We start from the raw sequence: 16,099 nt of genomic DNA on the forward strand, positions 1-16,099 counted from the left end.
CTCTCTCTCAAACACACACACACACATACATAATCTCCAGCATTGCAACACAGTTAAACAAAAAACACCAGCCGAGGAAAACTTGCTCTTTTTCAGGAACATTCTCTCAACTCCCATTGAGTCCAAACCTCTGAAACATTTCAGTCCATTAATCACCTTGACTGAACAAGGGACACCTCTTCAGTGAAGCAACATGGAGCAGACACAGGAGTACAGAAAGAGGAAAGTTGAGAGGATAAGCCTCTTTTCCTCTCTCTTTCTATCTCCTCTCCACTGACAGCAAGCCCAGCACACACAGATTTCTACCAGAGACAACAGCTAAAGCCAGCCAACAGGACTGAACACAGACACAGATTCATATCAGACATTAGCCAAGGAACGCATTTGCGCCGGTTTACCCTTAAAAGAGAGACTGTAATCAAAGAGAAATCACTGAGCTTTTCTCCTCCTTACCTGGTATTGAGGCATAAAGCAGGACAGAGAAGCAGCAGGCAAAAAGCTTGGATGAATTTCATAGCTTTGTCTTGCTCTCGTGCTCACCGCGTCTCTCTCTCTCTCGACTGCACGCTTTTCCTCTATCTGGCTGTTGGCTCGCTCGCGCTCTCTCTCGCCTGCTCCGTTGCTCTCTCACTAGCGCACACGCACGCCCCTGAAGACACAGGCGCACACACACACACTCTCTCGCTCTCTCTCTCTCTTTCTCTCTGCCTTGCCCGTAGTGGCGGACAGATGCAACACAGTGAGCTGCGCGAGAGGGAGGTTCTTTGGCTTTAAATAACAGGCCAGGAGACGGACAGACTTATTAATGGGCAGGAACAGGAGGGGCAGGGATCCAAGGAGAGCAGCGGTGGATGATTTGAGATGGCGATGTGATGTCAGCACCAATTCAGCCACTGGCTCTCAGGCTTTTTTCTCCCCCCCTTGTGTTGTGTGATGAATTTCTGGTAATGCATTCTCCCATGATATCAATCAGGCAGCCTTATTACCAGCCGCATGGGGACAAGGAGGGCGATTATCAGGCCACACGTAAACCAGGGTCACTCCCGAAAGAAAGTGGTAAATGAATGACTCTGCCCACGATTAAGCTTTGATGGGGTATTCATTAGGTTGTCATTTTGCCTGTGTTGTCCATCAAAGTAATTGATGCCATATAATTCTCCTTCCTCTTTTATATTGTTTAAAAAGACGGGGGAAGGATTTGGTGATTAATGCTACTCATCACTCTCTTGCTGGTTTTCCCCACTCTATCTTTGTCTTCACTGTTGTCATAGTATGCCTACTGCCCATCAAGTTACATACACCAATCTCTTTGCCCGTGATATTTTACAGGGAAACAGTACTTTTGGCGCACACAGACCTCAATACCCTGTGAAACTACTCGGCAAATGGTTTCGCTCAGGTTGAGGTCACATAATAAATAGCATGATAAATGATTTCCATTACAGCTTTAATGGAGTTTGGACTCCATTGTCCCATAGTGTTTCTCTTAGTACACCTCATTTTCTACGGCCCTCCCCATCTCAGTTTTGCCTAATTAGAAGACCCACAGGAGGCAAGGAGGCACACACACACACCACAGCCAACTACACCAAGCACTAGACCATAACCTACTGGAGGACTAAAGGAAGTGTCCTCTGTGGACTCTGATGATCTGTCTTAATCAGCACTTTCAAATCGGCCAGTAAACAGCCAGTCTTACCACAGGGAAGAGTGAAGGCAAACCTGCCACCTGCCAGGTTGTTTAACTTTGGTATAGGGCTAGTGAGCCATAGCAAGCACATTAGGGAGAGAATCATGTGTGACAGACCCCCTTTTTTTTTAATCCTATGTCATTTAGAGAAGCCTCTATGGATGAGTTTACAGATATGTCAACAGAATGTATGAAGTAGGGGTACTCAATCATTTTGGGAACAGAATACCATACATTTGACGTATAAAGTGAGAAAGACAAAGCTGGAAAACCTCTGTTGACTAGAACTGCCAGATATACCACATCTGAAATCTTGCTTATGTTGGGGAGTTAACAAGAACTAAACTCAGTTCCTGCAATCCAACTTGTTATGTAATAGCTTGTCTTCTATCTCTTCCAGTATATTGGATCACCGGGTAGGCCATTGGGTCAAGCTGTTGGATGCGTTCCAGACTGGCGTGTATAGTCTTTGAATTAGGTTTCATTGGCCATACAATGTAAACGCTGTCCAGAGAAAGTGTGCGATCACACCTCCTCGGTTGATTTTACAGCTATCATTCCCGTAGAGAGGAATCGACTGTTCCACAATCCATCAGCGATTGCCACTGTGTTCCTTCACTTACTCCAAATCTGTATTTCCGTCGCTGAACCGGTAGAGCAGTATTAGGTTAATACCAAGGTGCTGAGTTCAATGGGAAAGTCTCTTCAGATAAACATGTCTGCTAAATGACTGAATGTGAATGTAACGCTGCCCAGATAAGCTTTTCTAATCCCAGTTGATCCCTGTCTGGGCTTTTTTTGAAACCAAAGCGTGTGCATGAGAGACTGGACTTACCCAATTCACACCACCAGCAGCAATGCTGTGTTCTTACTCTTTTGTGTAAAACTGTGGAAAAGGATGAAGGGCTTATCAGATTTTAGCCACTGAAACTGTGACTTGTAAGTAACTCTGAAACAGCTAGATCTTCATTTCTGCTGCAATTTAGGCAGACCAACAAAGGCAATAGCATAGCCTATCAAAACAACATTAGGCTCTGCATCTAACACTTAACATATGCACATGGCCAATTATTGGTCAGGAATGTAATCAGATAAATAGGGCCCCAGAGCCATCAGGAAACATCCCGTGTTTCATTATTAAGAAAGATCCTTGATTAGTTTTTTTTTTGTCTTTGGCCTATTTGCTGTGCGTTGAAGGAGTGCAAACTCCAGCCACATTTACTATTGGATTTTCTTGTAGAAGATGTGCTTTGGACAGGCATAGTATTTTGTATATGAATATCAACATGAGTAAGAAAAGTTTTTTGCTGAGAGAAAGATTCCTATATGACAATGAACGCATACATGCCATGTTGGCACTGAAGGTAAAACATGAAGTAATGTATTTTTTTGTCACCACAGTGTACTTACAGGGTCAGACATGACTAGCTCTTTGTGACAACAGTACACAATCCAGGGACAATCTTGTTTAGACTTTGATACGGAATGCTGGTGAGAGCCTACAAGTCGGTGGCTTTCCTCCTGAAATCCACCAACAGTTGACAAGTTATTTGACACAGTGTCAAATAACCTCTCACCTTTGCTGTTTTCTCTTTGAAACAGCACCGCTATGTTGAGCTCTTCTCTCATGAGGCTCTAGATTGACTTAGAATGTCCCAAACAACCTGAACATTGCTATTCACACCCATGTTTTCTGTGATGCTCGTTCGCTGATGTGGTTAATACTGCACACATAATGCCTGGATTCAATGTGTAGCATTGTGTATCCTATTAATTCCATGGTTACTGAATAGTCATTTGAGCAATTTAAGATTGTATCTCCATGTGTTCATCAAAAGTATCTTGTTTTGACATGTCCTTTTAAATACAAATGTGTTATTTCTTTAGCTTAGCATCAGTCCGCCATTTCGTTTTATTGATGGATGCTCCTAAAAATGGCTTGTCCAGAGTATAGATTTATTGCAGCAGTCTTGACCAAGTGCATATAGGGTGTCTCATTTTGCAGAAATATCAGGAATTGGAATTGTGACAATGGTATAATGACATGCTATCTAGGGGGGCGTTGTGAATTAATTAACACCCCCTAAAGAGGTCTTTATTTACTTGACCTCAAATCATATTAGCAGCTCTTTTTCCAATGGAAATTAAAACTATGTTTTTCTTTGTTGGCTAACACATTTTGTGTAACACACATAAACAAATACTCATATTTGTTAGTGATATGAGTCTTTTCAGAAAATGGCTGGGCATCTCTAGGCAAATTAGCCCTTTACACACTGAAATAGCTCTGTTATAGACCACTATCAGAATAATAAATATAAATATATAAATATAAAGAGCCATTACAGGTTTAAATTCTCTTTGGGTTCTATGTTACAAGAGCTCTTTAGAGTTGAAAATTGCTATGAAGCTCATAGCCAAAGGATACCATAGCATAGACCTCTACAAATTACACTTAACAGGAGGCATGAAAGGGTTAAAATAGTTTTTCTCTGGGGAACTGTTACAAAGCAACATATTTTGCCCTTTTTTTTTTTTTTTTTTTTACTTTTCTGGTACTAAGACTCTATGCCATGTTCATGTCAATGTCGAAATCTGAACATGGTATTAGAAAACTGTACATGGTGTTATGAAGAAGATAAGTAAATTCTATCCCATTTTGCTATCCCAAAAGCTGTAAAAGATGTAGTGTAGTAATTTTCCACTTGCCCTTTTCTGCTCTACTCCAGCTGGCGTGCTTTGTGTCAGCAAGAAAATATCAAACTTTGAGACGTGACAACTAACATGCACAGCACTTTTTGACACTACAGGCTTTTTTGTTCAAAAGCTCTTGACCTTTCTTTCTGAAATGACCTTTCTTTTGTGAAAATGTCAGACCTGGGTCTACCAGGTCAAAAGATCTGACAAGTATTTGATATGATACTGACCCTCTAAAGAATAAAAAACGAGCTTCAAAAGCAGAACGATGTATGAAAGCCCCGTAGGGTAGCAGATGAAAATGGTCTTTCAAACAGCGTGGAACCTATTCAAGTTGAATCTTTATCATCTTTTGAAAATTCAGGCAGCAGAAAATGAAATAACATGTTCCTCTTTGCAATACTTTATCTGGTGTAAACACATCATAATGATTATCTATTGTCTTACAAGCCATCATGGGTGACAAAGTGGCAGCATCCATGTTAAGTCAGGCGTTCTCTGTACCATTTAAAGATGTATTCATTCGCTGGCTTTGAAATAACAGCAGCTGGATAAGCTGTGGGTAATTATGTACACCATCCTCAGCCTTACACATCCTATTTGTTATACATTGAACACCCGTGTGTTTGCACCAATCAGAAGTTGTATAGTTCAACGTGGATTTACCTACTGCTTTCCACCACACCTCAATATTTAACCATTTACCCATTACCAGTAATGAAAATATTATAAATTGGTTGAATAAATGCCAAGATTAGAAAATGATGGTACCTCTGGACATATGAAGCATGGCATTACACAAAATGAAACCTCCCTCTTGCTCACAAGTCCATGACCTCCCTCTCCAATATGGATGGCATGGCTCTGTAATAAAGCCTGGGGCTGCAGGTTCAACCAATAGCATGTCTGTGGCTGAAGTGGAGGCCCGGGACTGGCCCTCGTCCCCTCTCAACTATTACTCATGCTCTCCTCACAACCCTCCAAGGAAGAGGGGAGACAGCGGCCATTAGTTCTACAGGAGAAAACAAGGACTATACATTTAACCATGTATGCCAATGGAGAGCCCTTTGCTCACAACTAAGCCACAAATATATGGTCTGCATACAGATGAGTTGCCTTAATGCATCATTTCAATAAAAAAATACTAAACTACAAAACACTGAAAATCTGAAAGGAAAAAATAATTTGGATTTGTATTAATTGATGAAGAAAATTACATCATTCACTTTGTTCAATTTCCTATCAAAAGAGCTGTGTGTAATTGAATCACTATCTTGCCAAGGCGGCCAATTCATAATGTAAAAAGGAAAGTCAAATGCTTGGGGCAGCTATAACAGGTTTAAGCATTCAGTTCAGGCATTAATCTGCAGATTCTGAAAAGGTGTGCAATCTCACGTCCTTCCTGCGTGTCCTTCTGGATATGTCCTTGTTAATATCTTGCTGAAATCGCTGGATTAGGACAGGAGCAGGGAAGAACAAGGAGGGTCAAGTGCCCCTGACGTGTCTTGTGTTCTGGTGTCTCCGAGCTCTTAAAAGATGAAAGCATCACAGTCATTAATGCAAAACAATAAACGCATTAAAACATAATTTATATCAATTATAGATTCCATGGGAGCGTAAGTGCCTTAAGCTGCAGAGACATGCAGTACTAACAATAGTCATCAGTACCAACAAAAGGCCTTCCTATTTATATACAGTATAAGCCTTGACGACAGTGACCATGGAGACCTGTCCTCTCTTCCGGCTGGATAGCAGGTCATACAGCGGGTTTGAAAAATAGAAGAGGATGATCATGCCAGTGCCCACTGAGCAGTCTCAGAGATGATCCGCCATCTGTGGCCAGTTAAGAGGACCTCACAATGACGGGGTCATTACTGCCATGTCCTCATGCAAGGTCAAGCCGGGCCTTAAGCCACATAAACACTCTTTTGTGTACTCGTGTTTACCACGGATACGTCTAGTGGTGTTTTTTATCTGCAAACGTTCCCAACAGATGACAAGAAGCCACCCCCACATTTTACCAGAAGACCTACAAGGTTAGAAGAGGGAATTTGTGAATGAAACCACCTCAAGCAGCTATCATGACAATATCTGACAACATTTGGTTTATGAATCTCAGCCAATACTGTTGTAGCGTACAAAGGTTTGGACTGAGAAAACAACTTTCCTCATAATTGTGCCCTACACAAAGCTATCAAAAAATGGGCAGTGAATTTCATTATGTTTCATCCATTTTCCCCCATTGGAATAGCAGGATCGTGTCAGCATTGTATATTGTACCTTCAAGCCGACAAACCTAGCAAAAGGGGTTTAGAACACCTGTTACAGTTCCGAAACAGCCGTAACTGCCAGACAGTCCATTAACAATGGAAAAAAAGTCACTAGCCTCCCAGCAGTGAGGCACATGCGCTGTATTTATTCATTCACAGCAGGAGAGCAGCTTAATTGTGTTAAATGATAGGGCTCCAATGTGCAGCTTCACTTTTCCATCAAGTGAACACTTCCATTGAGCGTACATTTGATAGCCACTGATAATTATACCTTTACTTACCGAATACCAATGGTGATTTATTTCTTTCAAATGTGTCCGCTTTTAGTAAACCCTAGAAACTGCTGGGCCGAAAGACATTTGATAATATAGTTAATAACCAAATACACAACCAAATTTGACAACAGTCTGTCAATTTTAATAATTTATTCAGTGATATCTGAATGACTGAACGAATTGGATGCTAGTGTCTGGTCCTTTGGTAAAAATGTGACAGAGCTGAACATTTCTTACACACTCCTCTAATTACATAATCTACATTCTTTTTATAAGCCTGTGATACATTATATCTGAGAATGTGAATTAAAATGCCATTCAGTCTTGGCAATATAAGTAGGATAATTACAGCATGAAATCTTGCAACATTTTCTACTTGCCACTGCGGAAATGGGAACTTTGCCTCCCCTTCAAAGTGTGCTTCTGTTTTAGGGTGGCTCTCAGTACACAATGCATAGCAATACAGCCTGGCTATAGGCTACATCGCCATGTTCGCTTCAACATGATAGTTTAACCTATGCCACACACCACAATAACACACATGAAATGGAACTTTGCCTCCCCTTCAAAGTGTGCTTCTGTTTAAGGATGGCTCTAAGCACACAATGCTGCAGAATGCATAGCAATACAGCCTGGCTATAGGCTACATCGCCATGTGCGCTTCAACATGATAGTTGAGCCTCTGCCAGACTGCCACACACCACAATAACACACATGCAGCATGATTGAGACCTAAACTCAGCAGGAGGCATAAATGGAAAGATGATACGGAGATGACTCCTGTAAATGAGGGAATGGTTACCCACAGAAATAGGACATAAATGTCTCACTGTCAGCCACGTCTAAGATCACTGTCACTTGTAGTGCTAAACACAAAGGAATCAATGTGTTAAACTTGACTGACAGAGAAGCATCACTAGTGGTGCTAAACACAAAGGGAAACAATGTGTTAAACATGACTGACAGAGAAGCAGGCTGAAGAAGGGATCTGCCAGAAAACATCTGTGCCGCATTAAAAATAAGTCCAGGTGTGCACCAAACAAGTCAATTCGCTTTAAAAAAAGTTTTTTACTTCTGTCTCTGATATTAATAATTTATCATCTGAATTTTGGTATTGGGGCAAGCAATTCACCTGAACTTGTCAGTGAATGATTTTCAACTTCTAGCTGGTAGCTCATGGGAACAAACAACAGTTAACATGTACGAGCGTCATCCTGCTCCCGCCAGAGTGAAGCTGCTGGGCAGAAACAACTGCCATTGCAGTGTCTGACTTCTAAACCCAATGGAAATGTATCACACCAGTCACACCATTAACAGAATAACAGAAATGAACGAATACAACAAAAGAAATAATTGCTTTGATTTCAAATGGAACCAGGGATGCAGGTTCTACAGCAAGCTTAATCAGACTTACCATCTGAGGTTATGCTTGTATTGCTTTAAGCCATTTTATGAGTCATTGCAGGCTGAATACATCATGGGCGACACATCTGAATGGCAAACATATTTGATGGTTTAAGCAAGCTACTTCATTGCTATTTGCCAGCTAGTAGAAATAATACAAACAATAACACATTTGCTTCATGATTTTTATGTGTAAAGAAAGTATGGCACAAAATATGGGACATAATAGGACAGAAAATGTTTATTTTTTGTGTGATGTTTTTGATAGAAATAATTGATACTTCAACGAATTCTTCCTGTGTTGTTATTCAAATGACTTAGAGGTTCAGCTCAACAATTGTTTTCCATGGCTGGAAGCAGTATAACTACTTGTTGGACCATCAAGCCGCAATCTGCTGCTCAGCATAACTTTGCTCAACATATGGTTCATGTATTTTGGGTGTCCTCCAGCGTCTGGTTGAAGCTGCAGGATTTGAACCTTGTATCTGTCTGTTTTCTGACTCACAGCTCACCTCTTATCAAAGAGTATCACCTTCAAAGAATTTGATTATCAGTTAATCTGTCATGGATAACAATAATGTAAAGCATGACAAATCCTTGCTTGCCTTGGTAGAGATGGATTTGTATCCATTACATCATTTTTCATTTCCAGTTTTATTGAGGTCCCTACATTTCCTTCAGGATCAATACAGTATTTACTTTATGGACGTTATGTGAAACCTAATGTAGAGACTGAAGTGAGATTGGTCATTAAATCCTGCAAACACCCTCATCAGAGAATCAAAGTGTAACATATTCAAGGCTAAACTATGCCCTAATGAAATGTGCATGGCTTAAAATGTCAGTGCATTCAGCGGCTTTCATTGTCATGATTATGCAGTAGCTCTAAAAATAAAACCTTTTTAATGTTTAACAAAAGAGAGTCCCATCATATTTGGCGTCAACATCACTTCAGAGAACTGCTTTCATGCCCTTCTGAAATAATTCAACTATGAGTTACTAATAAAATTGTATTTTGGCCTATGACTTTTCCCAACATGGATTACCACAAAGTGGCTAGAGCAGAACTCCTGTGTAACTGGTTCCATGCAGAGAAGGACATTTTGAACAGAAAATTGAGTTTGCAAAAAGCTTTCTCATCACTCTAAAGAAATAAATACATAAAACCGTTGTTAATCAGATCTGTTTGAAAGCCTCTTCTATCTGACGACATCAGGTTATACTACGTGTATGTCGCACAACATTTTGAATTATAAACTGTTGGCTTTGAGAGAACATACCTCAAGGATACTAAGCTTTAGCATTTTAATGTCATCCTTGTATTAGTGTTGCACGCCTCTGGCTTCCAAAACTCATAAATCTCATCATAGCCTCACATTAATATCTATCCATCTTATATTTATCATGGCGTGCTATATTCAAGCCTTGTGATTGGACTGTTCTTCACAGCAGACGTTTGCCAGCAGTTGTATCAGTATTAGCCAATCAACGGCTCAAGTGGGAAGGCAGTATTCAAGGCACTGTGTCGAAGAATCGAACAGGACGAGGATGTTTGTATTGCCAGGTATCTGATCTTGAAGGATATAACGTCTGACTAGCTTGGAAAGAAAAGGAAACGTTTCCCAAAGAGGGCATAAAAGGGCTCACCGTATTGGCTTTAATAGCAGATGGTTGGTGCTAGGGAGGGTTTGGAGCTTGGCGTGCTGAAGTCTAATGCAGTTTTGTCGAGAGAGAGGGGTGCGTCAATGATTTAATGAAGTCCTCTCCTCACCTCCTCAGGAGGGGCGCTTTAATCTTGAGCCATCAACTCGCCGCTTCGCTCCCTGACAGTCACAGGAAATGCAATCAGCATTACCGGATGCCCTTGGGAGCGTTCATTGAACATAAGCACATGAATTAAATGTTTGTTTTTTTCTCTATATTTTTTTTCTGTGGACTAGCCATTGGGGGCTCTTCCTCTCACACCATAGGAAGCTGAACACCTTGCATACACAGAGCTTTGGAAGTACAGAGCATTGATAGATCACACACTTACAATGCTCTCTGCTTTATACACACTGTAAAAAAAGAGGGGGATAAGAGATTCGAACTTTGATGTGCTTCCTGCCTTAATCCGCCACAATAGACTGCTCTTACCACAGTGGCAGCCATGATTACTTCAACCCAGACCCCTTTACATAATGTATGTAAAGCAACTGTTCCTCAGCCTAAAGATTATGCTCAAATCTGACAAAAACAACACTCTGTAACTGGATTCAGTCATGCTTGCAAATGCTAACGTTTATTTTGTGGATTAAATTACTTATAGACCAGTGGTGGAAAAAAAAAAAAGAGGTTACAATCACACGCTGTTTCCCAGGGACACTGCCAGCGCTGCACCAAGCGAAGCCTTCCTGATCTGCTCAGGAGGCATGAAACACAGAGTAATGGCTGCCTGTAAGCCCCATGGGTGTTAAACATGGGGAAGTCACAGGCACACACGTGTTGCTCCTGGGGAGTCTCTCTGCATGGATCAACTCATTTGCAAGTCCTCTAACCATCTGACATGTTAAACCAACAATTAGTCCATCCTGTGTCATTTATTGAAGAGCGTTTTTATAACATTAGTTCTTCTGAAAGCTGTTGTTGCTGATACTCTGTTGAGTCTTATCAATGGTGTGATTGTACAGAAGGGGATCTGGGTAGCCTCAAGGCTGATGGTTATTAAATACTTGAATCAACAATTGTAATGTTGTTATGGATGTGTTGTCTTGAGGACATTAATATTACCCTGTATTTTTCCGTTTTTTGTTAGCTATGGCATCCCTTTATTGGGGTCAGTACTGGTCTCTGTTTCCCTCTTTTAGAATATATTCACTTCATGTAATATGACAATACAGTACTCCTGTACAACATATTTTCTTTCACAATTTTACAAAGGATTTCACTTTGAACACTTTCCCATGCATTTAAAAAAAAAAAAATCCTGAAGATGTAATCACACAATAATTGCAGTGTATCATCGTCACTTGCCTGTATTATGAGTGTCATGGTGATTTGTACAATAGATTGTATTTAACAAGCTAGTCTGTAATTAGAGGCATTTCTGTTTACAGTGGTGTGTTGTTTGTTATGAAGATCTCTAAAAGCTGGCAATTGAGTTTATCTAAATTACCTTGTTACAATAACGCGTAAGTTTACATACCTGTAATGGAGTTTGCCGTTTGAGATAACAAGATGCTAATTTGATAGCATGTGATAACGTAACATAATGTAATGTGATGATGACGGATACGTTTGAGTGAAATACTTGTTAAATGTCTAAAAATCTGTGAAGATTATAGATTTAAATGTATACATAGTGTATGATAAGTGACTTACCTTATAGGATCTGAATCCATACTATGCAGCATGCAGTTTTTGCCATGACGGCTTGGCTGTGTTTGTTTTACATTTAAAAATGCATGTTATTTATATGTAGCCTACGTATCTCTGTATGTGATTGTGAAGTAAAGGAAATGCAGCTTTCATCCACCATACTTAATTAGTGATATGATTCATGCTTGTAGATACTCCACTGACGAACATCTGATATGCAGTCAGTGAGACGAACAGGCCTTTGAGAAATGAAGCCTTGTCATTATACATTAACAACTCGCTGATGCGAAATACTAGTTAACACTTAGAAAACATCTGTGCTTTGCTATGAGCCAGTATTATGAGCAACTTACTGGAGTGGATAGAACTCTAGGAGGATCCTACTTCATTACCAGGGGCGCAGATAGCACTGGGGACGAGGGCGGCATGTCCCCCCCAGATTCATAGTGACCTGTTCCGTCCCCTCCACTCTCCCTACGTAAGGCGACAATCATCAGTAAATAACGTTAAAAAAATGTTAGCGTCCCCCCCAGTTCTAAAATCCCATCTGCACCGCTGTTCATTATGTACTGTCAGGAATGCAGGAATTCCACCTGAGTGGAGTCGTAACCTGTGTTCTCTGTTTTAACTATATGTTTCTATATCTGCACGTGTGGTTTTGTTTTTGTTTTGCTTTACCATGTGCTTTTGTTGGTTTATGGAACCCAGTCTGCTGACTTGATTTTATGAAGCATTTTGCATTCTGTTCTGCCTTGGTTTGCCATCTGCCTGTTTTTTTTACTATCATTTTTCCATCTGGCTTTTTGGATTTCTTTACTTTTCCGGAACTCTGCTTGTTTACCCGGATTTTGGATTCTGGAATTCTTGGGATTTTTGCCTTGCTTTTTTTTGTTTGACCTCTGCTTGTATGATGACTCTGCTTCTTTCTGCTGTTTGGCTCTGTAGATTTTCTAAATAAACATTCTATCATATGAGCTAAATCTGTGAGTGAGTGCTATTCTGTGTCCTGCCTGTATAATGCTGAAACCATCATTCTTCTCAGTGAGATTCAGTGAGATTAATCACACTAAATGAATAATGTCATTAAATGTGACTCAATCAAGCATCGTTTTAAGCAGATATTTGGTCAGATTTTAGATCTTTAACGTTACTCTACTGTGGTATTTTAGATTGGTCTTTAAAATGTAAAAATACACCCAATCCTTGATGGACATATCTTGATGTATCATTCATGTACATGCCTTTGTGTTGCTCTTCTTCTGAGCCTGTTTCATCTTGTCTGTATCAGCAACCTTATGAAGTCATGCAAATGCGATGGATTTGATTCTGTCCAGCTACTCACTCACATCTCCCTTCTCTGAGGTGGTCATTTCTGAACCACTGCTGTTATTGACAGCAGGAGGAACGATTCCAAACCAGGTCATGTCAGTATTATGTGAACAAAATCTATGTTATGAAGGCTTTTGTTTGTTGCTGAAGGGTTAGAGGCTATACCTGGCGTTGGGTATGGAGTCAAGAGATAATGTAGACCTACTGGAAAGACCCAGGAGATAGAAAAGACATTAACAATTTAATCCAAGAAAGCAATGTTACAAGCATTGTGCATTACAATGCATTAGGTATTGTATTTCTAAAGTACGAATCTAAAACTGTTTGGTGTGGGCATGTTGCAGATTAACATTTCAAGGTTTCTCTCTCAGATCCTGCCGGTTGGAGGAAACAGGGTGAGGAGCCAAGATATGAGGACAAGACTTGTGGTAGTAAGGCAGAGGAGGGAGACACTAGAGGAGCAAAGTGGATTGTTACGCATATTATCTAAAGCTGGATGTAAACCCTCCATTGGTTAGGGGTAAAGAATGAATAAATGGGTGAATTTCTGAATGATGTAGATGTGGTCTTCCTGATGGATGTTTTGCATAATATACCATTTCCAGTTTCAGTGGCGGGCATGGGCATGTCCGTCTTTACTCTAGTGAGTAATGACTAAAGCCTGGCTGTCAGATAAGGATAATCAGCCTGATTTGTGGTCTGATTCAACCCACTCTGGCTATGTCATGATGTCAGTGTGGTCTTTAGTGATTATCCTGTGCCTTAGTGATTATGGTTTTGTGGATGTCAATTCTTCACACAGCGTGTTAATGTACTTTTAGTGATGCATACAGGGCTTACATATGCCCATGACCATCCAAAAAAAATGTACAATTCCTCAACGTGTTACTTCTGTGTCTTGTAATCATCTAAACTAGGTGGAAACAGCATGAACTATGTGTCAGTACTAGGTGTCTCAGTAAATGTTGTTGAGCGTCTCCACATTCAGATAGCACCCATGCTTTATTTAAATGGATGCAAAGGTTGTTTGATGTTGCTATTCATTTTAGTTACAGGATGTGTAATTAAAGTTGATCTCAGTCCAATGCTTATATTTATTAATATAGACCGGAGGCCTCTGCTGTGGTGACTGTTTATAATCACTCTCCCTGACTTAATAAGATCCCAGCGGCAATAGTTTAACATTATGTCCTACCTTAATTGAAGATCTTGAGCATGGTTTTGTATTCAGATGTGTTGCATGTGAACGTGTTCATAACAAAATCAATACCCAGCCTGTTCATAATGGCCTTGTGCGTGTTCAATGGATGTTTATACATAAGACTCTGCTGGGTCTTGGCACTTCATTGGCAAGTCTTTTGTCAACGCTGCCGACCTCCAATAAAACTCACAATATATGTGATTGAGCTGGGTCCTTTATCCCAGGCAATGTCACCCAAAAGTGAAAGTTCCTTATGCAGGCCAGCCTGGTCAGCCTGTCATTGAAGCCCACGCAGTGGCTGCCTCTGATTGTTCTCTCAAGACCACCTCTGTTAATTCATTTTTAATAAATCAATGATTTAGTTTTGAATATCCACCGCCTGAACAAGCACATGTCTCCACTGCAGGACTTGCCTGCTCCTCTGCACCTGTGTTTCAGAGAGAGATTGGAGTTCTGCAGGCTCTTGATAGCTCAGGTCTCTGAAGACCTCTCGTGGGGGTTTCTGCATGAATGTGTCTTCCCTCAGGTCTATGTCCTCAGTCCTCTGAGGGCCCCACTATACTTCTCCAGGGGGCACATGTTTACTGTATGTTGCTGGTTTTTGGATTAGCCCTGATACAGTGTATGCTTGAAAACAAGATGCATATATCACCAAGAAAGACTTGTTGTGAGCCAGTGTTTTCAGTGTCTTCCATAGGACTAAATGTGTGGAGAACAATCAGTTTGCCTTTGTGCTAACAGCCCACCTCTGCTTGGCTGGAGACAGAAACTGCCTGAAAGGAATTATGTGCATCTGCTGCCAAGCACACATTCTTGGCTGCTTCTTGCATAATCAAATGTAGTGCATGATTGCTGCTATGCACATACAGTAGGACACTGACGTTTCACTTTGGTCTGGACACCTACAAAATGATTAGAAGTGGCTAATGCTGTCAACACTGAAATCTTCAAGTCATTCAACTGGGAAGTATGGAGGCGTAATTACATCCTTCACACTTAATTAAAGTATCTCTGTGATGGAATCATTGGCCATTACAGAACCCAAGGTAAAAAAAATACTGCACTTAAGTTTCAGTCACTGTACTGCAGACAACATGAAAAATGTTCAGATGAACTTACCCTAGCAGTGCCATCAGCAACAAATCCATAGAATGTACGTTCTCTTGCTTTGGAGACAATTTCTCAAAGAATGAAATGTGCAAAGCTTATCAGGAGTTAATTTGTATGGTGTTATGGTGCCAATAATGTCTTCTGTGTAACTTAGTGTGCTTTTAACAAATCATGGTTGGCCACGTCCTTGACCAATATTTCACAGGGATTATATGAAAATGGCAAGAAAAATCCAAGGATTCTGCAACCATTGAGCCAACACCCCCACAGATTCCCTTCTGTGTGATGTTCTCTGAAAAAGAGCGTTCAATGTACGATGTAAACATAAGCATGCTGCTCCCCTTCCACTCCACTGAATCTATGTAGGAACAACTGATTTCACACAAGGCCAATGAAAATTGATTCACAAGCCATTCATACCAGCTCTTGGACTGATGCTGTTGCAATGTTCTTGGATCTCCCGGTCTCTGACCAAGGTGCTGAAATGCCTCACAGGGATTGAGCCGCATGACTGTGTGAGCTGTCCAAAGGACGCGTGCAAATGAAGTGGTGGATGAGCACAGGCAGCAAAGCGGGGAGAGATCGACATCTGCACTTGAGAGGATGAAGTTCTTGAAGACAGGAAGCAGCTGGAAGCTGGTTGGGAGGTGCAGGTGATGAAGGAGGGGGGGATAAGTCGCAGTGGCCGCGGCGGAGGAAGGTGATCCGAAGAAGGCAATAGCCTTGGCCATCCTCCTTTTGGGTCGACTAGAGGGCGCAACCCCCA

General features: G+C 40.9%; 1 protein-coding gene across 1 annotated transcript in view; it reads right to left on the reverse strand.

Moving 5' to 3' along the window:
• Positions 1–549, reverse strand: part of luzp2 (leucine zipper protein 2) — a 75,771-nt gene extending 75,222 nt beyond the window's left edge. Inside the window, exon 1 of the mRNA XM_080843830.1 lies at positions 454–549. Within this exon, the coding sequence (XP_080699956.1) occupies positions 454–515 (62 nt within the window). The 5' untranslated portion in view covers positions 516–549. The remainder of the gene's footprint in view (positions 1–453) is intronic.
• Positions 550–16,099: the final 15,550 nt, after the last annotated feature.

This window comes from Sprattus sprattus, assembly GCF_963457725.1.
Source record: "Sprattus sprattus genome assembly, chromosome: 8".
Taxonomy (NCBI): domain Eukaryota; kingdom Metazoa; phylum Chordata; class Actinopteri; order Clupeiformes; family Clupeidae; genus Sprattus; species Sprattus sprattus.